This window comes from Dendrobium catenatum, unplaced genomic scaffold, assembly GCF_001605985.2.
Source record: "Dendrobium catenatum unplaced genomic scaffold, ASM160598v2 original_scaffold_273153, whole genome shotgun sequence".
NCBI lineage: Eukaryota > Viridiplantae > Streptophyta > Magnoliopsida > Asparagales > Orchidaceae > Dendrobium > Dendrobium catenatum.
This window is the reverse complement of record NW_021591549.1, coordinates 217139-245132: the sequence shown is the minus strand read 5'-3', so window position 1 is coordinate 245132 and position 27994 is coordinate 217139. Positions and strand designations below refer to the sequence as shown.

The 27994-nt window shown below is 34.1% G+C and overlaps 1 protein-coding gene across 1 annotated transcript; it reads right to left on the bottom strand.

Moving 5' to 3' along the window:
• Positions 1 to 1202: 1202 nt before the first annotated feature.
• LOC110094824 (glycerol-3-phosphate dehydrogenase SDP6, mitochondrial) lies at positions 1203 to 27979 on the bottom strand. The gene is made up of 8 exons (XM_020820154.2): positions 27491 to 27979; positions 21282 to 21755; positions 17605 to 17936; positions 13170 to 13330; positions 3512 to 3770; positions 1772 to 2069; positions 1614 to 1693; positions 1203 to 1510 (listed from the first exon to the last, which is right to left on the bottom strand). The coding sequence occupies exons 1-7, from the start codon at positions 27852 to 27854 to the stop codon at positions 1686 to 1688; spliced, it is 1896 nt and encodes a 631-aa protein (XP_020675813.2). The 5' UTR covers positions 27855 to 27979; the 3' UTR covers positions 1203 to 1510; positions 1614 to 1685.
• Positions 27980 to 27994: the final 15 nt, after the last annotated feature.

Below are 27994 nucleotides of genomic sequence, written 5' to 3'. Positions count from 1 at the left end.
TAGAAATAGGTTCAGATATCCTCTAAAAATTTGATGCGTGAAATGTACACGTGTCCATAGAATTTCAAGTCAAGCGCGTCAAAAGCGCAGGTAAAGCGCAGTCAAAGCGCACCCAAAGCGCACAGTCAAAATGCAGTCAACGTGGCAACATTTTAAGGGATGTTCGGACTTATTTTCTAGGTCAGGTGACCGGACGTAATAATTTGCCACTTTTATTTGCAAAAAATGCGATATGGTTGCAAGAAAGGATACTTTGCACTTGCTGCTGCATGAAAAATTTCCCATCAAAACTATAATTTGTGCTCCAACATTTTTTTTTACCCTTAAAGATTTTTAATTAAGAATATATTTTGCTTTTACTGTTTTGCTTTTTAAATTATAATCACAAATTACAAAAAAAAATATTGAATTAAAAATTTGAGATCACTCTCTTATTACTTTTCAGAATGCAATCACAATATTTATTTGAAAAATTTGCACAAAATTTATTTTATACAACACTTTTAAAAATTTACTTTGTCTACAAAAACTTCGTAAAATAATAAGAAAACTATTCCGAAATAAAATCTATGCTCAATGTTCAAAAAGAGCTGATGTTTGAATTGATATTTTGACTAGTAAACATTCAATTTATCTCCTCTCTTAATAATATTAACATTCAATTCATAATTGGATATTTGTTGTCATTTTACTGTCATTTTGCAAAAGCACAACAAAAGGATAGTAAAAGTGCAGTAAATTTGGACAGTTCTTTCTGTACGGTATCCGCACAGCATAATTTCTCAAAATTAAATAAGCCAAGCAAGCTATACCGAGCTGATCAGGAATACAGTAAATCAACTATTATAGAATTGACCTTCTATTAATAGGCCTTAATTCTAAGTGATGTACTACAAGTTGGTTTCTAATCCAGAGATCTCAACCATTATTAGCTATGATAAATTTCTTTCGTATTCACATAATTTAAGTATTTATAATTAATTGTGTGCCTTATATAGCCCATATAAAATATAAGATAGACAGCTTCGTTTGTTACAGTTTTTTTACTGTTTTCTAAAATAATTTTTTGGAACAAAATTTTGTATTAAAAAGTTATTTTATAAAGCAGTATGAAAATTATTCCAAATAAACCTTTAATTCTCTCTCTTTTAAATATTGTCATAAAAAAATGGGTTAAAGTGGCCAACAGAGCACAAAAAATAAGGAATGCCAGGCAACAGAGGTTAAATGAAATGAGTTAATAACAATACAAGGATCAGAAGAATAAGCCTAAGAAGTACAAAATCCTCAGAACAGATAAAAAAATGAAAAAAAATAATAAGTTTTGGGAAATGATAATCTGGTTATGTAACAGGATATGATAAAGACAACAATTACAATTGAAGTGTTTAAAAATAACTGTAAAGCGCAAGCCTTAAAGAATAAGAAAACGGGGCTAGGCTTTCATGTTATTGTCAAGTTAGTTTACCTGAAATTGTCATGGCGTAGAGAAACCTGCAGGTTGCTCGCCCTGTGTGTTTGTAAAAAAGGAACAGCAATCAAAGAAAGTTGAAAATCAGGAATCTCTGAATCGAATAATGAAGTAAAATCATTCTTTAAAATGAAATACAGGCCTTTTATTGCTATAGTAGATATACTCAAAGCTTGCCAATGGAGTCTTGAAGAGAGGTTGAAGTTGAAATTGGTTATTTACCTGAAAGACCATTAATAGCAGAATTTAGTATCAAGTTTACATGCAAGGGGTCGGGTATTTGGAAATTGATGTTCTTACTTGTATGTTTTCCATCATGAAATTGGGCATTTTTGGATGACTTGAAGGTTTCCAGAAAGTCTTTGGCCATTTGGAGCTCATGCTTCTTCCTAGCCTTGTCCCACTTGTGCTCAGAAGCTAAAATCTCAATCACACGGGGTATTGCTCTCCTTGCAGCAGCAGTATCGAGAAAAGCAAGCCGAGATCGCCTGGCGATGAAATCGACAGCAGATTCGCAGTACTCATGCCGAGCACAGTATGCTACCTCAGCCTCCAGGAATGGGTACCCATGGGCAAGCCTCTTGCCTAGATTTTCATTCTAGGAAAGAAGAAAATTAGACTGACAGTGGAATAAGCAAGCAGCTTTCTTCAAACATGTCGAGTAGAATAATGGCTCAATCTTTAGACATGTAAAAGGATGAGGTTATTTGCCAAGAAACCTCTATGTTTTCCCTCTTTAACCTTGGCAATGTCATTTTTTGTTTTCCCTCTACGTTTGCCCTCTTATGTTTTTTATTGTGTTCTCATTCACCAATAAAATCATATAGGCTATAAATCATTTCAGAATTCAAACAATGCTCATATTTCTTATTTATTTTTTGGAAGATTCTATATGATAAAAAGTGTGGTAAAGCTAGAAAGGATAGTGTATTAAATGAGTTTATTAGAAACTGGGAGTAGCACATGCTAAGGACGATTTTATAGAAAATAGACTTGGGGCTTGTTTAGTTGCCTGATATTTGAAAATATGTTTAGAAACACAGTGCAATATATTATAATTATACGATAAGTTTTATGTTGGCTGTCAAAACACAATGAATTTACTATATTCCATCAGTTGATTTTATGTGGTTAAAAATAAATATTAATTATAAAATTTAAACAAATTTAAATTCCCTAAAAATGATGACTTCATTTTTACACAATGAATAAAAATGAGATAATCACTTTCTAATATGCAAGCCGTCAGACAAATATGTTGGTTGGGGAGGATCAATAAAAAAGACATTGTAAGGAATCGAAGAAAATAAAGGAAACTTTACTAGATATTGGGAAATAAGATTGACTAAGTTGAGTTATATACCATATGTTGCACTGACTAGAATTAAATGGAGAAGAAAATTCATATGGTTGGCACACAAATAATTGGGATGAAGCTAATAATGAGCATGGAAGCCTAAAGCGCAAGAAAGTCACTTTTATTTCTTACTCATGACACTTGCTCGGTTTAATAGTTCAACTTCTTGAAAAAATAAATTTAGATCATGCAACAAAAAACTATATTGAAATGAATTGAGCTGTATCAAAATCAAAATATTTTGTGGCCTTCAATGGATGCATGAAATTCTTCAACTCTAGTTTCAATAATAAGAAAAAGGTTAAAATGATTCTTAGACTATTTATCTAGGGTCACTGTAAATTATAATGTATCAAACATAGTTCCTTCACTCATCAAATATGATTTAAAATTGCCCTTCTATTGAATTATTTTGGATTAGATTTGAGAAGTCAAATGATTATTTTGGATTAGATTTGAGAAATGAAAAGACTAAAATGAACACATTAGATAGTCTGAGACTAAAACGGTCCACCATAAATAATTTTGGAACCATTTTAATATTTTTCTCTTATTCTCCTTAAACTATGAACAAATTCAACTAAACTGGTAAGGTAACAGGGCCACTTTCCTACTGTTGATGATTCAAAATTTCAGTATAAGTCAGATATTGCAATTGGAGTGGCAAAGTCAAAAAGCCAAACCTGAGCAATCAGAGCCACTCTTTCCGCTGAAGTGCCGTATGCATGTGACAAATGTTTAGAGATTGCACTGTCCATAATGCCAGGAATAACTTTACCGCCATGTGTTTTTTTCATGCGTGTATAGTATTGAGCAAGTGTGGTGAACGATGCTGGCTCCCATCCATCTCCTCCAACAATACAGAGATTTTCAGTCACACAGCCATTGCTGGGACTCAGCTTGCCAGATCTAACTGCTGCATTAACTGCATCTTCAGCCATGCTGCACAATCAAACATCAACCCCTGAGAAGGACCAAAAGTTCCAATAGATAGAGAGATATAGAATGACTACTATCTAATACAAAACTTGAAACCATCAAATGGATAGATCTTTTTTTATAGAAACAACTACAGCAACACTTGGATCTCAAATCAAATACAGGATTACTTGAGGGGCCTTCTGGATATCATCCATGAGTTTAATTCTTGGCCAAAATAAGATTTTTTGGGTCAAATATATGGTCGTCATCCAAGACATTAAATAGCATAAAATTTTTTGTTCAAACAATAAAACAAAACTGATAATTGAGCTGCCCTCACAATAACATTGAAACGCACAAAATAAAATTGGGGAAAAAAATAACGATAATGAATTTATTGATGAAAGAAAAAGATAAGCTTGCTAAGCAAGAGAATCTTCGAAAAACACCTATCTCAGAGCATAGATTTGAGAAATTATCACATAGATCGGCATGTTTTTTATTAGAATGAATCAAAATCAACCTATTTTTTTTACTTGCAGTTGATCAAGATAAATAGTCTTATTGCGATATATGTAGGGGAGTACAAACAATTTGAAATAGCACTAGTCAACATATTTTGGATTAAGCTGAGAAGAATTTATGGGGACATTGTCAGATGTTACTATCATCTAGAACAAGAATAAATATGTGTGCAATTGAAAGCCATTAAACTTGCTTTGTGGATAAGCCCAACGTGAAAAGAGATTTATTACAAGGGTCTTCACTCTCTATAAATGCCCCACCCTAACTCCTGTATTAGTAAGCTTTTCATGCACTAAATATTCCATATCTTCGCCCTGGAAAGTAGCATCCCTAAACACAATCAATCCAAAAAGTAAGGTTTAGCTTTCCGCAAGATTGTAGGCCCATGAGAAAATCCTTCATCTCACCGAACCATGTGAAGTACCTAGATCTGGCTAAACCAAAAGGATCTTGATAGGAAATACTTGTAGATCTCAAGTATTTCCTAACAAATAGAGGCATAAGCAGCAGGAAACAACACAAAATCTGAGGGAAATCTCAATAAAACAGTAATTTTATATCAAGGATAGATCTAAATGAGTGACGAAAGCAAGATACAATTGATCCTCAATTCGACAGGAGGATCATTCTCTCCCAATCTCTAGACAAAGCTAGAGCCCAAGGCACCAAGGAACAAGACTCTGAAATTCGCAACCAAACAAAGCATAACCCTCACCCTAAACAACCCATGTTATTTAATACATTAATTCCATAATTTAAATTCTTAATTCAAATTTTCCCTCTCATGCCTAGCCGCCCCCCTCTCTTTCCCTAATTGGCTCCTGTGGTGCCCACTAGCTTGGGCGGAAAAATCAAAGGGGGTGGCTTTTGTCCGCCTCTTGTAAAGGCCTTCTAGGCCAGTTCTTAAGCCGGCCTAACAATACCACACTCTCCCAAAGAACCACCTTGCTTTCAAGGTGAAAGGAGGGAAACTGATGCTTCACCCTCTCATAAGGCTCTAATGATGTCACATAAACTAGAAGATCCTTCCACGGGATCAACACTCCCTCCCTCTCCCTAGCGCACCCCTTGTAACTCAAAGGATTCCAACATCACCTCCAAGTCCTCTGTTAATGTCACTAGTAGCTCAGAACTAGCTGCATGCTCTCTAATCGCCCTCCTAGGTTTTGAGACAAGAAAAACATGATGTATGGTTACTGTGGATGGCAATTTCACCTTATATTCTACTTTTCCAATCTTATCCAGTACTTCAAATGACCCAAAATATCTTGGTTTAAGCTTCTCGTTTCTCCTGTTGGCGATGGTTTTCAGCCTGTAAGGTCGGAGCTTTAAGAACACCCTTTCCCCTATCTCAAATTGGATGTCCTTCCGATGTCCATTAGCCTATTTCTTCATAATTTGCTAGGCCCTCAGTAAATGCCTCTTCAGTTCTTCCAGCACCCAGTCTTGCTCCTCTAGATACTCCTCTACTGATGACAATGATGTGCTCATATGCCCAAAATGCACCAAATAAAGAGAGTCCCTTCTATACAACACATTGAATGGAGTCATTTGAGAAGCATAATGATAAGAGGAGATGTACTAATACTCAACCCATGCTAGCCACTTGGCCTATAACTTAAGTGTCTCCAATACAAAGCATCTTAGGTAAGTTTCTAAGATCCTGTTGACCACTTTTGTTTGGCCTTCCGTCTGTGGGTGGTAGGCAGTTCTCCTCTTCAATATTATCCCCTATAGTCTGAACAGCTCCCTCCAGAAATGATTGAGGAACACCTTATTTTTGTTGGATACTATAACCTCTGGACTCCATGCAGTCTGACTACCTCTCGATGAAAGCTGATGCCACTGTCACTACGGTGCATGGAATTCATAGGGGAATGAAATGAGCATACTTACTCAATCGGTCCACCACCACCAGGATCATTGTGAACCCTTCTGATCGAGGTAGCCCAGCTATGAAATCCATGAATACCTCCTCCCACACCTGTCCTGGTAATGCTAGCGGCTGTAGTAATCCTCCTGGAGATATGACCATGTACTTATTCCTCTGACAGATCTTAGATTTGGCTACCATCACTTCCACATCCTTATGCATCCCCTACTAGTACAGCTCTGAAGCTAGTCTCATGTATGTCTTCTACACCCCTGAGTGACCCCCAACAATGCTCCCATGGAACTCCTAGAGCAAATGTGGAATGTGGACTGATGTCCTAGGCATAAAAAACCTTCCTCGATACAAAAGTCTCTACCCCTCCAAAGAATATCCTGAGTGGCTACTCCCTTCAGTAAATCAGCCATAATCTTTCTCAAATCCTCATCCCGGGCACTCTCCTCCTTGATGGCCTCCCAATCTAACATCAACGGGAACAACACTGTTGTCGCCTACAACCCCCCCATACATCTGGACAAAGCACCTGCCATCTTGTTCTCCACTTTTGGCTTGTATTGGATTTCAAAATCATAGCCCAACAATTTGGACAACCACATGTGATGCTCCTCTGTCACCATCCGCTGCTCCAATAAATACTTCAGGCTCCGTTGGTCCGTTCTGACAATGAAATGCCTACCTAATAAGTAGGGCCGCCAATTCTAGATGGCTAATACAATGACTATCAACTCCCGCTTATAAACATATTTTAGCCTGGCTGTAGCTATCAACACCTGAATGAAATAGGAAATAGGTCGATGATTCTACATGAGCACTACCCCTAATCCATATCTTGAAGCATCTGTCTCCACCATGAAGACCTGGGTGAAGTCCAATAGTGCTAAGATTGGTACAGTAGTAATAATCTTCTTTAAGCTCTCAAAGGATGATGTGACTGTCTCCCCCCATATGAAACAATCCTTCTTCAACTGCTCTGCTACTGGTCAAGCTATGGTGCTGTACCCCTTCACGAACCTCATGTAGTATCATGTTAGTCATAGGAATCCTCTCAACTCCTTCATATTCTTAGGGATTGGCCATCTCAACATAGCTTTAATTTTTGATTGATTTGCTGCCACCCTCTATTTAGATATAATATGGCCAAATACTCCACACTGGCTGCGCAAAATAACATTTCTTCAGGTTGACCCTCAATTGGTGCTCATGCAACACCTCTAACACCCTCCTTAAGTGTTCCCAGTGCTCCTCCTCCATCATGCTATAAACTAGGATATCGTCAAAGAAAACCAAGACAAATCACCTGAGATAGGATCTGAAGACCTTGTTCATGAGCGACTCAAATGTGGTTGGAGCATAAATAAGGCCAAAAGGCATTACTAGGAACTCATAATGTCCCTCATGAGTTCTAAAAGCAGTCTTGGGCATATCTTCCTTCTTCATTCTGATCTGGTGATATCCTGACTTCATATCTATTTTGGTGAAAATTGCTGCCCCACTCAACTCATCTAATAGCTCATCTATCACTGATATAGGAAACTTGTCTGGCATAGTCTCCTTATTAAGTGCCTTGTAGTCCATACAAATATTCCAGCTGCCATCTTTTTTCTTAACCAGTAATGCTGGTCTAGAAAAAGGACTAACATTGGACCTGATAATTCCTGTCTTCAGCATTTCTCTGATCAGCTTCTCAATCTCATCCTTCTGAAATTGAAGATAACAATAAGGTTTGACGCTGTTGGGAGACACACCTCTCAAGGTGATAGCATGCTCCTGCTCCCTCAATGGTAAAAATTCTTGTGGCTGAAAAACCTCATGGAATTACTGAATCAACGACTGTACTAAGAGAAGTATGTCCCCTCCCTCTAACCTAACCCCCCAATCCTGTGCAGCTCCACCAGAAAGCCCTCCCCCACCTCTTGTACACTTCTCACCATGGTTCTGAGAGATACCAAGGCTTTGGATAGCCCTGCATCTCCCCTTATTACTATCTTTCTCCCATCCATCATCAACTCCATCGTGAGTGCTCCCCAATTGACCTTGGTGTTCCCTAAGGTCTGCAACCACTTCATCCCAAGAATGACATCACTACTTCCTAACTCTAGCGGGAGAAAATCCTCCCTCACCTAAATTCCCTAAATGGTCAACACCACTCCTCTGCGGATCCCCTGGCCTTTCTCCACCTTCCCCATACCCATCATCACCCTATAACAGCCTGTGTCCACTAATTTCACTCCCAGTTGGTCGATGACCTATGTGGAAATGAAATTGTGGGTAGCCCCACAGTCAATCAACACCACCACCTCCATATATACTATTTTTTCTTTCACTTTCATGGTATGATTCGGTGTGAATCCTACCACTGATTTCAGAGATACCTCTGCCACATCCAAGTGCAACTTGTCCTCCATCTCTCCCTCTACCTCTCCCTTAACTTCCTTAGTTTTCTTGTTATCATAGACGGTGAGAACCTGAAGAGTTCGATCCTTACACCTATGCCCTGGAGTATACTTCTCATCACACCTTAGTATACTTCTCCTCAGTTTTTTTATGGCGGTTTTAGGGGGGAATCAAAGGGAAAGCTTAAAGAAGAGAAAGGGTAAGATCTAAACCTAGAAAACTTTTTTTTTTCTCCAAGATTTTTCATGATTAAAATTTAGGGTTTTATTCAAAACTTGAAATATTTCAAAGAAAATGATAGGGAAGGATTGAAATATAATTCTAACCATGAAAATGTAATTTTTCCACAAGAAAATTTTTAGGTTTCCAAATTATGATTTTAAGAAAACTTAAATTTTCTTTAGAGAAAGTATTAGGGAAGATCTCAAATTGATTTTATGCATGAAATTGGACATTTTCCCTAAGATTTTAAGTTTAAAAAATTAGGGCTTTTCCAACATTTGATTTCTTTGAAAATGTTTTCATAAATGAGGTTATAAATTACTCTAGGAATGATTTTATGGAAAAAAAAAATTTAGGGTTTGGTGAAATTGTCATTTTCATAAATTTTCATTTAAAGAAATTCGAAAATAATTATATCCTAATTATGGATTAGGTATAGGAGAGGTTGTAACATGCAAAGGTAATGAAATTTATGAAAATATTATTTCCAAAAATTTAGGTTTTAGGTATTCGAAAATCAAATTTAAATTAATTTTAATTGAGGAAATGATATCATGAAAATACATTAGGTTGTGGATTATTAATAAAGTGATTAACAATTATGCCTTGATTAATTATCAATTCTCTCATAATTTATGTTAATGAACATTATGTACGTTAATGACCTTAATGAAAACGAATGAAAAAAAAAGAATTTATGTTAAGATTAATATTTAATAATAAAAGTCACATTGTTTATAAGATTTCGAAGTGGGAGAAGAAGAGCATTTTTAGGAGAACGGTAAATTGCACACATCCGTTAAGTAAGTACAATTAATCCTTCCAAGTTCAATGTTTCTTTATTCTCTAAAGTGTTAAATATTAGTTCTTTACTTAATGTTCATTTATGCTCATGCTCTTTTAGAATTAAATGTTACATGTGGGCTTTAGGCATTGGTTAGAATACTCAAAAAAGTTTCACAATCTACATTATATGAACCTGCATGTAACCTTGCCTAAATTGTTGATAAATTGCATAAATTTTTGACGATTAAAAGCATTATGAATTATGTGTATATTAGTTACTTAACTTATTATTATCGCATGTGTGAATGTGCATGTTGAGGCAGAATACCAATATGGTGCCTTGGCACAATAGAGTTCTTTGAAACAATATGGCTCTTCGGGGCAAGAGGACTCTTCAGAGCAAAATGATAATGTATGATCAATATGAAATTATACCTAATCAGTACAATATGGATACTCCGGTATGGATGTATAACATATGCATATGATAAATGTATATGAATATATGATACAAAAGACATCATATAAGGGTATGAAATGAAATAAATGTGGTAAGGATATGATACTTAGCATGTGACATTGACATATACATAACATATGACATTGACATATAAGAGCATAGGACATATAGATAGCAATATAGGAAACTATACAGATAAATACATTACTACTCTTGCATGCAAATACGCTGCTCACTTCTTTAAGCCCAAGTTGTGTAGTTCACATTCAACATACATATTGGTTTCTTTTCATTGTATTTGAGTTTGGTAGGAGTAATTGTTAATTGCTGAGCGTAATTAGCTCATTCCCTAGTTTTGGGATAATTTTTAAGAGATTCTGATGTTAGGTGATGGCTTAACGACCGAGGTTTACATACAGCCGTAGAGAAGTACCGGAGGTCAGGTTCCTTGTGTTTTTTTTAGTTTGATGTGAATTTTTTTGTGGTGGATGTTTACATGTTGATGTTTTTAAATCGATATTTGTAAATCTTTTGATTTATATAAGAAAAGTTTTGAAATAATTGAAAGTTTTAGTGGCGCTTGATCATATATTGAATTGATTTAAATTTTAGATGTTTTATGTTATAGTATTATTGAAGATATGTTTTAAATTTTATGTCCGACATCCGTTTCCGCCTCGTCTATATGAGCTCACCGGGTCAGTTCGTGACAAATACAAATAAATTTCATAGTAGAAAGATCCACAAATAAGAGCACAAAATGACTCTCATTTGGTTTCTTTGGATTGATAGAAATGATGCTAAGCATAGAAATATTCCTATGAATCATCATCGTATAATTGCTAGAACCAAAGAGAAAATAAATAGCTTATATAAAGTTAATCTTATCAATCAAAAACAGTTTCGTGGTTTTAAATTTGTTACTCATAAGCTTAACAATAATATTTTTGAAGACATGTAAATCGGATTAGCACTCTAATTGCATCAAATCATAACCTGCCCATTGACAGGCCTAGAAACAATGACATCACCTAAGCAACTGACAAATAGCAGCCACAATATCATAAAATGTATGAACCTATCATATCAACAGCATCAGTCAACGTTAAAGGGTAGAAAACAAACACCTCTGCAAGCAATAAAAGAGCTATGTCTGAGCACATCTTACATACATATTTTGAGATTTTATGCTAATCGACCATCAATTGATCGTGAACGGGAAGGCAATTCCCACTTTTCATCACAATCTAAAAAAAAGGGAAGAGGAGGCTAAAGCAAGGATTGCAAACTGAAATTACTCTGTACATCACAACACTTGCAGATATATCAAAGATGCTGCTATCCAATCCTCCACAATGATGAGTCCAGTGAAACCGGAAAATTGCCTAGTTTTGCAACGAAAGTATCCCGTTTTCCCATGAATGCCCTTGGAAAGCTATGGATTCTACAAAGAGCTACTGATACTCTATCGTCTCCATATTCTTCCATTTTTACTTAATCTAACAATGATATAACCAAACATAAGGATGTACCACAGATCCTGTAACTTCTACTTGAATCATGCCTCTTCTAAACTACCTACAAGGGCTAGATGAGGCAGAAGCAAGGGGCACAAATACCCAATACATGACAATACTTTTGAATATATAAGCCAATATTACATTTCCTATATGATCTTATCAAGCATATAAAAGGAACTTGGGAAGCTTGGAAAAAAATATAGAGCCTTTGGATAAGTGAAAAAGAGATTTTCCAGATATTAAAGCTAGGGGTATGCATTTGATTAGTTGGTTGACAAATTAGCTATAAATCAATTAGTTTCGACTGTCCAAATTAACCCAAGTAAACTTTAGCTTGGTTAGTTCGTTTAAATTTTGAATGAAACAAATTGTAATCAACTTAATATTGAATCAAATTATCTTAACATAAATACCATATATTAAGTTTAATATCAAATAGTCTTTGTTAAAATTTATAAGCATATGAAATAAATAATATTAAGGTTGATCTTTATGTCATTTATCTATATAAATTTATCGATTCCATATTTAGAAAAATTAATATAATTTGATTGTTTGTTCAATCGATTTTGTAAGAGCAAAATTCGATCTAATAACAAAAAATTAAAGAAAGTCAAAATTATAATCAATAGCTAAGCGAATATTTTAGCAACCAAATCAAATCAATCAAAGAAGATTAATTTAGTTCGGCTCTTTGATTCTATCCAAACAATGCACACCTCTAAATGTGACCAGCAGCTATGAAGTGTCTCTAATTTGAATTCCATTAAAAAAATGTAATAAGCGAGTCTCGAAATAAACAGCAACCACATCCGTGGAGATTAGTCATGTGCATGTGATTCCCACTATTTGGCAATTATCATGTCAAGTTAGGTTGAAATAGCTTTTGCGAGTTGTTTAACTAAGCATAAATGCTTTCTTAGGAGTTTCTAGTCTCATATTTACCATATCCTGTACTACAAAGCACAAATCAAATTTTTCCAAGAAGAAATTCAAAAGATACTCCAAAGAATATTTAACTAAAATTGGCCAACTCCAAAGCAATCCCCAGGATAAGCCTGCTATGCGGTTGTTAAGCATAACTGTCCAAACTACTTTAGAGGAAAACCCAGGACATCACTCATCCATCTCTAGCATAGTTTTGTCTACATCATGATTAAATCTGTATCTGTGCTTCCTAACTACCTAACCTTTGTCTCTGCCCTTAAGCCAGTTAATGCCCATGAGGACTGATAGTTTTGCCAACTACCCTATATAGCCAACGCCTCACATATAACCTGCTCAAAGGTCATCAAAAGAACATTTAGGAAGGACAAGCCTTAAGCCATGATAGTGCGATAGATATTAAGCATCTTGAGATTAACACAAAACAGCAATGTAAAATATAACTTACATTTTCAAATATACACTTAATTACCTTTCACTTTAACATGACATTGTGACAAATCATGTAAACAAGCATGATGCGACGACAAAAATAAGTACTGCAGTTTATATAAAAAGCATGGAGGAAAATGAGATGGAACTAGATTCGCCAATCAATGCAGTGTTAGCAAATTTCACAAAGTAACTTCCTCTATGCAAGCGTTATACATTAGAAATGGCTGATGACTAAATCATACCTTCTATAAGTTGTCCATTTTCCTCCTGTGATAGTAATTAAACCAGGATGATCCTCATGGACGACATGATCTCTAGATAAACTCTCAGTGTTCTTTGCTGATGGGTCCATGGCTAAGGGTCGGATACCACTCCAAGCTGAAAGGACATCAGTACGCCTAACCTAATATCACACAAAGAGATGGGTCATAAGCTTAACCTGCTAAAGAAGTACAGTTCAGTTTTTTTTTTTTTTTAATTAATTAATTAATTTATATAAAGCGCACAAATATAACTCATACGATTCAATATCATGTCAGCTAAGTTCCCCAGACAAAAATTACTTATGTGGGAATATTAAAAAAAAATTGAATAACATTTCAGTGGTAAAAACTTTTGCGAGGATTCAAACCTCAGACGTCACATTAAAGATCAAAAGCAATATCACTCAATCAAGTAGTTGGTGGTAATATTGGTATTGATTTAGCAAGACCATGTGAACAAAAAATATGAATTGACTATATACGTAGTGTACTACTATTTTATCTACAAAAAATCCAATCTACACTCCTTAGTTTTAATGGGAAAATATTCAAATATAACATCAATGAGTGATATTAAACTATAATGGAAGAGCAACACATTTTCTAAAAAAATTCCTTTCACCACTTTCAAATTCAAACAATTGAAATTGCTTTAAGTATTATTCATGCTCATAAAATTACCTTTGATTTAATACTCACCCAAATAGAGAAATACAATACGGAGGCATGCCTAATGGGTGAACATTTCTGGTGTACGATATCACAGAGATCATTGTCCTTTGTAAACCATTGACTAGAGCATCAAAAATTGGCTCATAAAACATTCATCTTACTATCTAGATCATTCATTGTAGCACTAAGTCGTATGCTTGATGCATGAACTTCATTTGGTGATTTTGTGTTGACCACCAGCCAATTATATAGGCCACGCCCACACTCACATAAACAATAGACAACCACCAAGCTATAGGACTTGATGCATAAAATTATATAATGTAAACCCACATGCATAGAGGCACAACCCACATTGGTTTACCTATAAATTCTCTAAAGTTAATAATTTATTTCTATAATTCTTCAGATCATCAAGAAGTAAACAATTTATTTGCAAGTCCTATGATTCTTTTGATCAACAAGGTATAAAGAGATTTAATGGCTTCTCCCAAAACAATAGTTGAATGCTACCAGGAACGACAAAGGCATCCATCGTCCAGAAGAGAGGCAATAGGAATTAGCACAAAGGTAATGTTTGGAAGGCTACTTTTAGAACTCCTAATTATGATATAATGCATTAAGAAAAAAAAATCAGTCTAACATTTTAGTAGAAACAAATTTTCACTTAAGTCATTCATATAAGTGAAAATGGAAACAAAAAATCATTTAATATAAATAACGCACAAGGACATTGTGATAATGAATGAGGTGCACAAAGAAATGAAAGAATCAAGCATAAGAGGAGAAATAGTAAGGTAGAGAGAAAAAAAGGGTAAGGAAGTTGGACTATTAAATGGCTCAAGATGAGGGAGGCAATGAGTAGAGACAAAACTAGCAAGTAGATGTTGACCTCATGAGCCCATGTGACTCATGTTTGACTATAATCAAATCTGATGTGGTGTCATCTAATAATTTGCTAGGTGTCTTCCTATAAACTAATTATTTTGTACTCATCAGGATCGAGATATTTTTCACTAGTCATAAGGAGGAGTTCAAGTGAAGATTCTAGACTCTAAAACCATAGTGTAACTTAGAATATGAGCTTATTAGATTTAATTGTAAATTGTTTAAGTTAGATTTACCAAAGATCCAAGGATAATGAATATGTTATTTATAACAGTGCAATACTTTTATTGTAAGACAGAAAAAAAATATTTGAAGTAATTATATTTATACAATTAAAGAAATACTTTGCAAAATCATTTAGAACTATTTCATGGATAATTATATGTGTATATGCATTTGTAAGTTTAGATTTCCCTTGCATTTTTTATTATGAAAGATCATACATATGATCTGTGAATCATATACATGTTGAAGTATCATGAGTATGCTAGCACGTAGCTAAATTGTTGTATTTTAAACGTAAGGCCTTGTATCCTTACAAGATACATATTGATGCACATTTTTGACTGGCATGGTTATAAAGATTGATAATATATGTATTAAAAAGTTAAAAAAAAAATGCAATGAGCTTAATAAATGCCACGTTATTTGGAATATATGACAATGACACTTATATAAGTTGGGTGACAAAGTGAAGCCCATATACAAGAAAAAGATCCTCAAGTAGTTCAAAAGTGATAATGCTGAATTTCAATAGGCTCTATTGAACTTTATGATGAAGCCTTTTGGTTGGGTTTCTACCCCGTGATACATGGTGTGGATCAGTCACAGTCCGTTATCTTATGATGGCCAATAAATCTAGACATTCGTATATGACATATTCTAAGACTAAAATAGAATATTCAATGTTAAGAAATAAATGAAATAAGCTCATATATTGTTTTGATTAGTTAATTATGATGATACTTGTACAATTTGATAGCATAGTACATTTGAGGATTGGTTGCTTAATATTTCTTTTAAGGATTTCCTATAATATGAATATCTTAGTTACAATTATGCCATGCGATTTTTCAAGAGATTTCTCTTTATAATAATTATTATGTAATACACTAGACTAGTATATGACTACTTTTAATTCTAACACCAACTTCATAATTAGCATATCATGCGGTATTAAACTAATTATCTTGCTGAGCATTATGACTCAATAGATATTATTATAGCTATTGTTTCAGGTAGAGTGAAAGAGAAGATTGAGCCTGAATGAGTATAAGGTTTTAAATCAACTACCCTATGTTTTGATGCTTAGTTTGGATTATAAGATAAGGGGCAAAATAGGGTAATACATATGATATAAGTTTATTGTTATTAATATAACTTTAATGTTTCTTAAATAAGGTTGTCAATCAACTACCCTATGTTTTGATACTTAGTTTAGATTATAAGATAAGGGGCAAAACAACATAATTTATATGATATAAGTTTATTGTTATTAATATAACTTTGATGTTTCTTAAAAGCTCAATAGTTAAACGAATAAATTGTATTGAAATGCTATCGCAAAATTGACTTATATTAATTATTGGATCTAAGTGATTTAGAAATTGTATTGTTTGATATGTTTGTGTCCTTCATATGATTGACTAGATCATTCATTCTATTATGATGTTTAAAGTTCTAAAATGAATGTTGATGGTAGATTCAATTGGATGGGTGGGTCATACCCATCTCTGTAAAGCCTTATGTTCGACCACTAGTATAGATTAAGTCTTTAAACAAGGCCCAAGTTTGAAAGTCACCATTAGTTGAGCTAGGCAACTTTATTTGATGGTTGGTTGGCATCAGCCTAAGCCTTACCATAATGGTTAGATCATGAACAAAATCAAAACCTAAGGTCCTATTGATTCCCATGCTAGTTTGAAACAAGGTTACGTGTTTGTCTTTCTGCTAGTTGTCCTTTCAATAAGTTTTAAGCAATTCATGTTTAAATATATGGTTGATAGGCTATATATGCACAAATCAATATTCAAACAGTTAACTTAATGGCTCTATGTTGACCTCCGTATCAAAATCATAGTTGATGTGCGCAAGTGCGAAGGGAAATGACGGTCGAAAAATATGACGTTGCACATAACAAACATCAATGCATCTTAATCATGATCACAAACACCCAAACTTCATATGATTGCAAAACAAATCGCACTGATGTATTCAGGACATCCAATTTATCAAAGAGGAGCCGCTCGCGCACGATTTGATTGAACAACGACAAAAGCACGATGGTTGGCAGACGCGACACCACACAAAGTTGCCCAAACCATATCTAATCACAAACAGGCTAAATCGACAATCGAAAATGATGAACTACGAGCGTGCCATTGCGTGAGACCATCTGAACGATGTTTGCTCGCAAAACGAAATTCATCGAAACCACATATTTGGAATCTTATAGAACATGGTATTTCAAATGTGTTCAAAATCACATTAATTTGGTACATGGTAAGGACAATGCTATAAACAATACAAACATGCATAAGTATGCTCATGCATATTGATGCAAACACATATGTGAAGGAAAGCACAAACATAGTTAAACTTGCTTCAAAATATCACTCAATATAATGAGGAATTCTCAGAATATCCATGATAATGAGAGTAATTTTAACATTATTTTTTTCAGCTCGATTGGGTTACAGTTTGAGTCAAGCCGCAGACATCCATGTCAATTTTAGATTATTCTCAAGGGATGGATGAAAATAAGAAAAAGACAAATATACTTCATAATTTACCAAAAGAAAGCATTGAAGAAAAAATATTGGCCTAAATAGTTTCATGCAAAAGAATCATCTACCTGAACATTCAGGTAATCACTGATGGCATCCAGAATAAATCGTATTTCATCTTCATGAGGTTCAGGGTACATGGTAATGACAGTGCTGGAATCTGTGGTTCCTGCAACTGTTCTTCCCAACCAAGGAAGCATGAATACAACACGACCATCTTTTGTCTTGGGAACAATTAGACCCATCCCTTCAGGAGAATAATAGTCAGGAAGAACGATGTGCACACCGCTACTTGGAGAAATCATGTTTGGTGCCTCTTTGTTAGCCATGCGCCTTATTGAGTCACAAAATGGTCCAGCAGCATTTACAACTACTTTTGCATAAGTGTCAAACTCTTTTCCTGATACATTTTGACAGTAATTAAGATGCATAACATGGAAGAAGCACAAAAAATTATCATAAGCTATTTCCAGATATGCAAAGAACATGATCAGGGTGAATGATCAACAAGTGTTAATATAGAGCGTTCTGCATGCAACACTTTGCACAATATATACTTCAAAAGAAAAAAGGTTATAGCTATTCACTGATATTAGATAAACTGTGACAGGAAAAAATTGTTATAGAATGCTGATTGTGCAGGTTAATTTTACCAGAAACTTGGATCTCACTTTAAAGAGTGTAACATCATACGCATAAAATAAACCAATTGGCATAATGCATGCGTTACCAGAGCACTTCAGTCCATCATCTGTATATTGTATTAAACACATTAAACTTGAGCAGTGGCTGCTAAAACAACCGTTTGCAGTTCTCCCTCCATTAAGTTTAAAAAATAATAATAATAACACTGAAAACAGTGACCAGTTGTGATCACAAACCATGTTTCAAGACTCAACATTTATTATGCCTCAGAGAAGTGCATGATAAACTTTCGGCCTTTATGACTGAAACCACTTTGTCTGATTTATATGCATGTGAAGTGAAAGTTGAAAATTGGGAGATGAAATATCACCTTCAACTGGTCCCAAACATTTTTACTGGATTTATTAAACATTTAACCCACAGCCAAGGAGAAGTCATGGTTGCTTAGGCCTAAAAAAATTACGTCAAACAGGACAAAAAGGATAATAGTATGTGGTAAGCAAACTGTTCCTGATATCTGAACATTGCTTGGGTGGCAAACCTGTAAGGACCAACTTTCCAACATCATATTACTGCACATGATCCTGATGGTCGTCATACTGAATAGTATGCGTGGCTGTGCATAGACGGGAGGACATGGGAAAATAGTGTAATTTCCAAGGAACATAACCCAGACAGCATCATCTTATTAGCCTTGTCCCCAACTATTTAGTGCTAGCCTTAAGAATTCTCATTCTCCATTCTTTTCTATTGAATGTTGCTAAAGATATTCAACTTATTTTTTATAAATCTTATGGCATAATTATTATCAATGCTATCTCTTAGGCAAAGGCTGCATTAAAAATTAGTTTATCTAAGAAAAAACCTTGATTCCATTGTTACCAGAGAATTATGGCATCACGAGCATAACATGGCTAAATTTAAGAGTAATATGGTACATGATTTTAGAAGTAAACCTTCTTTCCATAAGCAGGTAGGTATCATTGTATCGACACAAGAAATAAGTTGTCATTATGACATGCCAGTTTAATTATTATGTAAACATATTCTACAACTGCATGAGTGCATCAAGAAAATGGCTAGGTAAAGGAATCTGCCTCAGAATGAGGATCAATGTGATCTGATATCGATGCTAGTAATTATGAATGGAATTCATAGCAATGATACTTCTATGCTAAAAATACTAGTACTCAAGGCATATGGAATGACCATATTAGCCAACCATATTTTAAAAGATTCTGGTGATCATAAATTGCAAGGGGAAAGGTTTAAAGCATGTTCTTAAAAAAATGAAGAAGTGTGAAAAAATAAATAGCTTTATTAATTCGAAGAAAATATAAAAGGCAATAAACAGCTTCATTCACCGTAAGATTGTTCAACAATACTGGAACTACAACTCATGTTGCTCAAGTCAAATAATAGACTAACCGGCAAGGTTAACAACACTAACAGTCCAGGTAATTAACTTTTAGAGGTGCATATGTGACTAAGGTTCACTAACTATTTGGTATGAACAACTTCTATGAGGTAACAAAGGCATAAAATCTTTCGTCTCAGTATTACCAAGGATTTGGTATACATAATGGAGATCGAACTATCTTTGCATTTGATATAGCAATATTTAGTTTCTCAGAATATCAATAGTTGGAAACACTAAAAACATCTTCATCCGCAGTACACGAGTTTTCCATTTGTTAGTGTGAATTCATCAAGAAGTTCAAACAGCAGGTTGCTTCAAGATATCTATATCAATCATATTTATCTCAAATAATACAGCTTTAAGAAGCCAATATCCATGGATATGGATATATAGTAAGATCATAGGTTTGAAGGCCTAAAAGAGAGGATAAAGACCAGTTCCATAGCATATTATAATTGTCAGTGAATAGCACAAATATTAGCAAAACTCAAGGTCCTTTTACACATTCAAAGAAATGTATATTTTTTTTCATAAACAAACAAAACAGTTCCACCAAAGACATCAAAAAATCTATGATATAGCAACACTTCTCCTTAAAGAGGTATGCAGAGTCCGACATGCATCAAACACGACACACCTCCGACATGTGTTGGACACATTGAACGTCTATCCAATTAAAAAAATATTAAAACTAAAATAGCACACGTGTCTAACACACATAAAACCTTTAAATATAATTTATTGTATCTCAGATTTTTATTTGATAAAAGAAATAAATACTAAATTTCTTATATCATCTTCAAAGCCCCAAATACCTTGCCCGCACTCAATGCCCCATTCTTTGAACATTCTCATTTTCATTTCTCTCTAGTAGGTTGCAATTAGGATTTCATAAACACTCGATGCCATCTCAATATCAATGTCGAATGTCATCACAACATCAATATTTCAAAAACCATCTAAACATCCAAGTTTTACATTGTATTGACATTGATGCTCAATGCTAGCAATTTCTACACCCACAATCACGCTCCTGTGTCATCTCAACGTCGCATCTTTATCCAAAGTTGTCTTAACATCGACGACCAACTTCATCTCGAGATTGACGATCAATATTGTCTTGACATCAATGCTCGATACTCATTACACAACAAAGATGCTTGACTGTAGAGTGTACTGTCGTCTCCCCTGTCAATACATAACACAACATCAACACTCGACTATCGACATCTTGAAATTAATCATTTTAAGTAAAATCCCAAGTTAAATGACTTATTATTTTTCAATTATTCGTAATATTTTGTTTATTCAATTTTATACACTTTTTTAAGACATAAAAATTATAATATCATATTCCACTCGTGTTTGTGTCATATATTTTTAATAATTGACTTGTCATGTGTCCTTGTTGTATTCATATATGTACATCATAGAAAAAGATATATACATGTTTATGATTGGGAAAATACTCAATTTAGTTACTGTACATATGATATGTGGAAGGCTATTAAAACCAAACACAAACTTCCATTGTTGGGTAATGAAGTGGATAACAACGCAAAGATACAAAAAAAGGCAACGAATTTCAATAAATAGAACATAACATTATACATTAGAGAAAAAATAGTTAAGCACAAGAAAAAACATATCTAAAGAAACAAATGCTTCATTGGATCTTACTTGACAGATTATCTCGGATGTGGGCACCAATAATCCGCTCGTTGTTCTCATCCTTAATTAATGATATAACTTCTGCATGGTTGAATACCGAAGCACCCAATAAAGCAGCAGTGCAAGCTAGTCCAACATTCAGGCGAGAATCATTCATTTGTCCATCGTAATAAACTACTGTCCCTTTGAGACTTCTATTATGGCCTTTTCTGGCCAGTGTAGGGAAAAGCTCAATTGACTCATCGGCAGAATAGTATCTGGACAAATGCAACATTCTTCTACCAGCAACAAGATCATACATTTTTAATCCAACCCAATAATACAGAGTCTCAAACCAATCAAAACAAGGTGTCATGCATGGCAAAGCATGGCATAAGTGAGGAGCGTTCTCAATAACTTGTTTTCTCTCCTTCAATGCATGGAAAACAAGCTTAAGCTGTCCATAATCAAGATTAAAGACAGCTTTTTCTAAGTATCTTACCCCTGTAAAAGCAGTTCAGTAAATCAGAGTAGAAAATAATTACATGTATAATAGTACATAACCAAAAAAAATCTAACAAAAATAGGTACAAGAGAATTGCCTCAGCATTCAATGCTCCAGAAAACTACTTTCTTAGGATAAGAAATGAAGATTGACAAATAAGTAGATAAATTCATAAGAAAAAAAGATTTCTTCTAATTAATGCAAAAATAAAGGGCCAAAAGGATGTAGCTTAAAATCCTGTATCTATCAAATAACCACTAAAAGCAAAAAATTTCAACATGACCGGTCATTCAACAAACAATTCAAACTTATGAGTTCTAAAGTCCCTCAATTTTGTTTTTCTCTATGCTTCACCTTATTGGCTGCTAAGGTAGGACATAAGCATAAATCTAAGAAAAACATTAGTTTATGGGTATTGACCACAAATCTCTCACCAGTATAGGAACCACAATACTCTCACCATGCAGCTAGAGTAAGCCCGTGCCCTAACCACAATTTTAAACTTCTTTTATCTGATGGTGTGGGCTCCGAAAATTCGGCCCCGGCCTCCACTCGCTTTTCTTATTCGGCGAGAGAGTTTTAACGAACTAAGTTCCGATGTAAATTTTGTTTGAATTCATAATGTCTGTCATGTAATGGTCTGTATTGATGACCCTCTTTTTTTCACTTACTTTTTGTCTTTAACACTGATATTGTCAGGTCCTAAGTTCTGGATGAGAAAACTGGAGGGATGCATTAGATAGTCGACAACCAACGTAAAACTTCTTGAATAATCATGACATTAATCCTTTAATACATTGTGTTAATACTAGAGCAATCCCTAGAAGCAACACGTTGAATAATCTTGAATAATCTTGACACTTGAACTAATTTTAATATGAGGCAATTGGCTAGAGAGAGAAAAGAAAATTTATAGAGAGAGAAAGCAAGTTTTTGGGCAACTTTAATCTATTTTTAGCTGATGATCCAATTCAGAAAGTTATCAGTTCGAGGTAGGTAAAGTTTTGCTTATCTCATTTTTAAAAAGTATAAGGATTTTAAAAATTTTCTAATTTAATTTATAATTACGTTAGCGAAAAAATTGGATAAATTAATATCTGCAAAATTCTCACAACGTAACTTTTTTATGTTATTGATACGACATTTAAATATTTAGGTATTTTTTAAAGAAATTTTTATCATGTAAATTGAAAAAAATAGGGATTTTGACAAATTAAAAAATCATTCTAATTCTCAAATAATATTTTAGTATGATTCAAGCTTCAAAAATAAGACTATAATAATCTCTGGTAATTTATTTACATTTTGAAATAATCCATTTCTACTTAGTAGTATATTCTACTAATTACTATTAAAGTATTTTGTTAAACTCTGAAATAAGTTTATTTAAATTTCATTCACTGCAATACAATAAATTATATGATTATCTACTTGAAATATGTGATTCTGAGGAGATCTGGTGTGCGTGGGAGAATTTCTATTCTAGTGCTATATGCATATTTTATTCTATCAATATATGCACATTATATTATGGTGCTATATGCACATTATATTATAGTGCCATATGCACATTCTATTCTAGTGATGGGCATTGGGAGTTATAAGGGTCTGTTTTTTGATATGTCATCACGGGAGTCATAAGGGTCATAATTCTCTAAATTCTATTCTAATGAGAAATATAACGATCTAAGGGAAATCTATTATTTTTTGTTTTGATATATGAAGTGCATATTTAGTTATTTTCAGTGAGGTATTTGCAAGTAATATCATGCTTAGTCATTTTAATTTCTTATGAACTTCTCTTAAATTCAATTAAATACATAATAAATTATTTATTTAAAAATTTAGATAAATAAGTGTGACCTGTTGAGCTATGTTGACTCACAATTTATCTACATTCTGTTTCAGGGTCTGGGAAAGGGAAAGAGCTAGTTGAGTAGCAGATTCAGGATTCGATTAGTCTGAGTCTGTATAGGTATTTCTTTTCTGACTAGTTATGACTAGTTATTTAAATTGCTCTATATGCATTTTGAGGAGAAAAGAAAAGAAATTTTTGTGGATAATTTATTTTTTATATATTGTGAATTATTAGCAGCTTTGTAGTCCATTCTTTGTTTTAAGTTTAATCGAAAGAAAAAAAATCTAAATTTTTTTCCAAACTCAAATCTTGGTTTGGCATGTCGCAAGCTATGATGCACCGACACGTCTCCTCAAAGAGGCGTGTAGTGTCCGACACCGTATCCTTCGACACTCCTCCGACACTTGTGGGACATGCCGAAAACCTGTCCGATTAAAAAATATTAAATATAAATTGGACACGCGTGTCCGACACGCATATCGATGCCTGACTCTCGACATCCTAATACTAATCACTTTAAGCACAAAATCTAGTTAAATGGCTTATTATTTTTAAATTATTTTTTAAATTATACTTATTTAATTTTTATACACTATTTTTTAAATATAAAAACTATAATACCGTGTCCAACCCGTGTCCGTGTCCTATATTTTCAATAATTGACGTATCCCGTGTCCGTGTCATGTCGTATCCGTGTCGTCGTGTCCGTGTCTGTGCATCATAGGTCGCAAGTCAACATGATATGGCATGTTCCATCTATAGGTTTTATCTGGTTAGATTGTGACACTATGGGTTTAGAGCAACAAACAAAGGTGGTAGGACCTTATTAAATTTTGTTGCAACTTATGATTTCATAATTACTAATATCTTATTTAAGAAAATATAAGAGTGACTCATTACTTATAAGAATAGATATAGTAAAACTCATATTGATTATTCTTTTATAAAAAAATAGATTATTTAAATTGCAAAGATTATAAAGTTATTCCAAGTGAAAGTTTATTTACTTAGTATCATTTATTAGTTTTAGACTTTAAGATGAGCGAGAGAAATGTGAAAAATAAAATAAAATGTTATTCTAGGATTAGATAAGGGCACTCAAAGAACATTAACAAAAATATTTTTTTAGGGCATGATTCAATATCTTAAGATTTTGACAGTGCATGAAGAAGCTAATGTTATGTATGAAAAAATGGCTAATGATATTAAGAATCTTGCAAAAAATATGCTTGGACCATGAAAAGGAAAAGTTTCTAGAGTAAAAAGTGTTGGTGGAATCAAAATATACAAGAAAAGATAAAAATAAAAAGCTTTATTATAAAAATTGGTTTAAGTGTAAAAGCTCAAAAAATTGTGAAAGAAATAAAGAGGTTCATAAGGAGTTTAAGAAAGCAATATGCGATGTAAAGAATTTAGTTTTTAATAATTTATAGAATATATTATAGATTGAGAACAAAAGATATATGTATAAGTTAGTCAAGCAAAGAGATAGGAGAAGTAAGAATTTAGTTCATGTAAAATGCATTAAAGATGAAGACTAAAAAGTTCTTTTATTAGAAGATGATATTCAACAAAGGTGGATGAGATATTTTGGCAAATTTTTCAATGAAGATTGTGAGAATAAGATTGGCTTTAGTAACCTTAGCATCCTTAATAAAAATAGAGATTTTTTATTTTTATAAGTGTATTAGTAAAACCAATGTTAGAGAGACTTTAAAGAAAATGAAGCATGAAAAAATTATTCGACCTAATGATATTCCAATAGAGGTATAGAAATGTTAGGAGATAAAAGAATTTCTTGCCTTACAAAACTTTTCAATATTATTTTGAAGACTAAAAAGATGCAATATCGGTGAAGGAGTGTATTGATTTCCATTTTTAAGAATATAGATGATGCACAAGAGTGTGTGAATCATAAAGAAAAAGTTAATGTGTCATATTTTAAAACTATGGAAAAGAATTATTGAGCATAGGTTATGACATGATACTAATATTTTTCAAAATCGGTTCGGATTCATGCCAGGTATGCCTACTATGGAAGTTATACATTTATTGAGAGGTTTGATGGAGAAGTATGGAGAGAATAAGGAGGATCTATATATGATATTTATTGAATTAGATAAAACACATGATAAAGTTTCAAGAGAAGTGCTCTAGAGATTCTAAAAAAGAAAGGGGTTAATAATGTTTATATTCAAGTCATTAAGGATATGTATGAAGAAGTTGTTACTTGTGTTCAAACATAAGGTGCTTTGACAAAGTATAAGCCCATATCATTTTGCTTTAGTCATGGATGTTCTTACTAGACATTTGCCAGAGGCTGTACAATGGTGTATGATTTTGCTGATGATATTCTTCTTGTTGATAAGATTAGTGAGGGAGTTGAAGGTAAACTTGAATTATGGAGGTCAACTCTAGAGTATAAAGGTTTTCATTTGAGTAGATCTAAAACCAAATACATTAGGTGTAATTTTAGTAGCAAAATATCTACAAGGGGGATTGTGACTTTGGGCAATCAAGTCATCAATAAGAGTACACTTTTTTAGATATCTTGAGTCTATTGTTCAAAGTGATGGTGAAATAGATGGAGATATTATTAGTAGAATTCAAGTGGGATGGTTGAAGTGAATGAATGCATTGAGTCTACTGTGTGATAGAAAAGTTCAACTAAAACTTAAGGGAAAATTCTATAAGATGGTGATAAGACCTGCAATGCTTTATGATGCATAATGTTGGCCATCAAAAGAGAAGCATAATATTAAGTTAAGTGTTACAGAGATGAGTATGGTCAGGTGGACGAGTGACTTCACTTTAGAGATAGAATGTGAAACGAGTATATATGTGAAAAGGTTGGAATAGCTCCAGTAATAGATAAGATTAGAGAACCTTAGATGGTTTTGTCATATAAAACGTCGACCTTCTGATGACACGATTAGGAGAGTAGATGTATTAGATTTGGCCTATGTTAAGAAAGGTAGAGGTAGACCTAAAAAGATTTGTTTAAAAAAAATTAGAAATGATATTTTTATTAGATTTAAATGAGAATTTGACTCTTAACAAGATACACTGGAGAAAAGAGATTCATGTAACCGACCTCACAGTGAGATAAAGGCTTGATGTTGTTGTTGTTGTTGTTGTTGTTACTTTATGACATGTCTAAATTCAATTTACCCTTTCAGCACTCTTTCTATATTATGCTCTTTGTTTTTATCATCCCTTGTAGTGCAGGGAAATACACCTAGTCTCTTGAATAAATGAACAAAAAACTTCATGAAAAGTCAATCTATAGGATAATAAGCAAATCCATTTACATTTTGTTATTTCAATTATGCATCACATCACCCGATCTATACAACCACAAGCTTTCTTACAAGGGTGTCAATTTTGTTCAACAATGTCCAGGAAAAAATAAAGGAGTGCTATCACCACAATGAAAAAAAAAAAACGAGCCACTATAATGAAAGGTTGGGTCCTCAGATTTTTATTGGCACATTCATCTTTTAACATTTTATCATAATTTCAAAAACAAGATAAATCATTCTGGAAATTACTAGAATGTCATGTACACTTAAGCAATCTAAATGTTAGTTTCCACCTTAATTGTATCGCTCATAATATCAGACAAATATAAATATATATTATACTTCGCAACCCAACAATGCTAAATAACCTCTACAAAACGAAAAGATTCCAACTATAATCATCATAACCTATCCACTCTTCTCGGCATCACATTTAACGAAAATATAAAAAATAAAATTAAAAAATTCGAGATTAGAGAGCTGAAATAGCTTCTCGACATTTCCCCATGGCATACTCCACAAGAATAAAGAATCAATCATGAAAACTATAGAAGAGATTCGAAAATTGTCTCACCTCCATGAATAAGCTTGGTGGAGCGCGATGAGGTTCCCGACGAGAAATCCTCCCTCTCGACGAGGCCTACTCGCAGGCCGCGTGATACGGCATCGAGAGCCACGCCGCAGCCGGTGGCGCCGCCACCGATCACAAGGACGTCGAGAGGGCTAGCCGCGGAAGCACCCATCAACGCAGCCGCTTGGACCTCCCTGGAAGGTACGATGGCTGCCGGATCGGTTGTCCGCCGCCGCGCGCTTTCCAACGCAGCGGTCGCCCCGCGGTCACTTGCGGAAACCGGCGAAGACAGGAGGGTCACCGCCGTGTAAGACATTCCCGTCGCCGCCATGACCGCTCCAAGAGTCCTCAATTTCGACGCCGCCATGATCGGTGGCGAGTTTTTTTCCGCCTTTCCTTCTGGCTTCTTTTGCCTTCCGCTCCTTTTCTCCGCCTCCGATTCAGTGCTGCGACAGAATCGGAACAATGTCCGCTGTGTTGCTGTTTGCGTTTTGGTTTATAGCATAT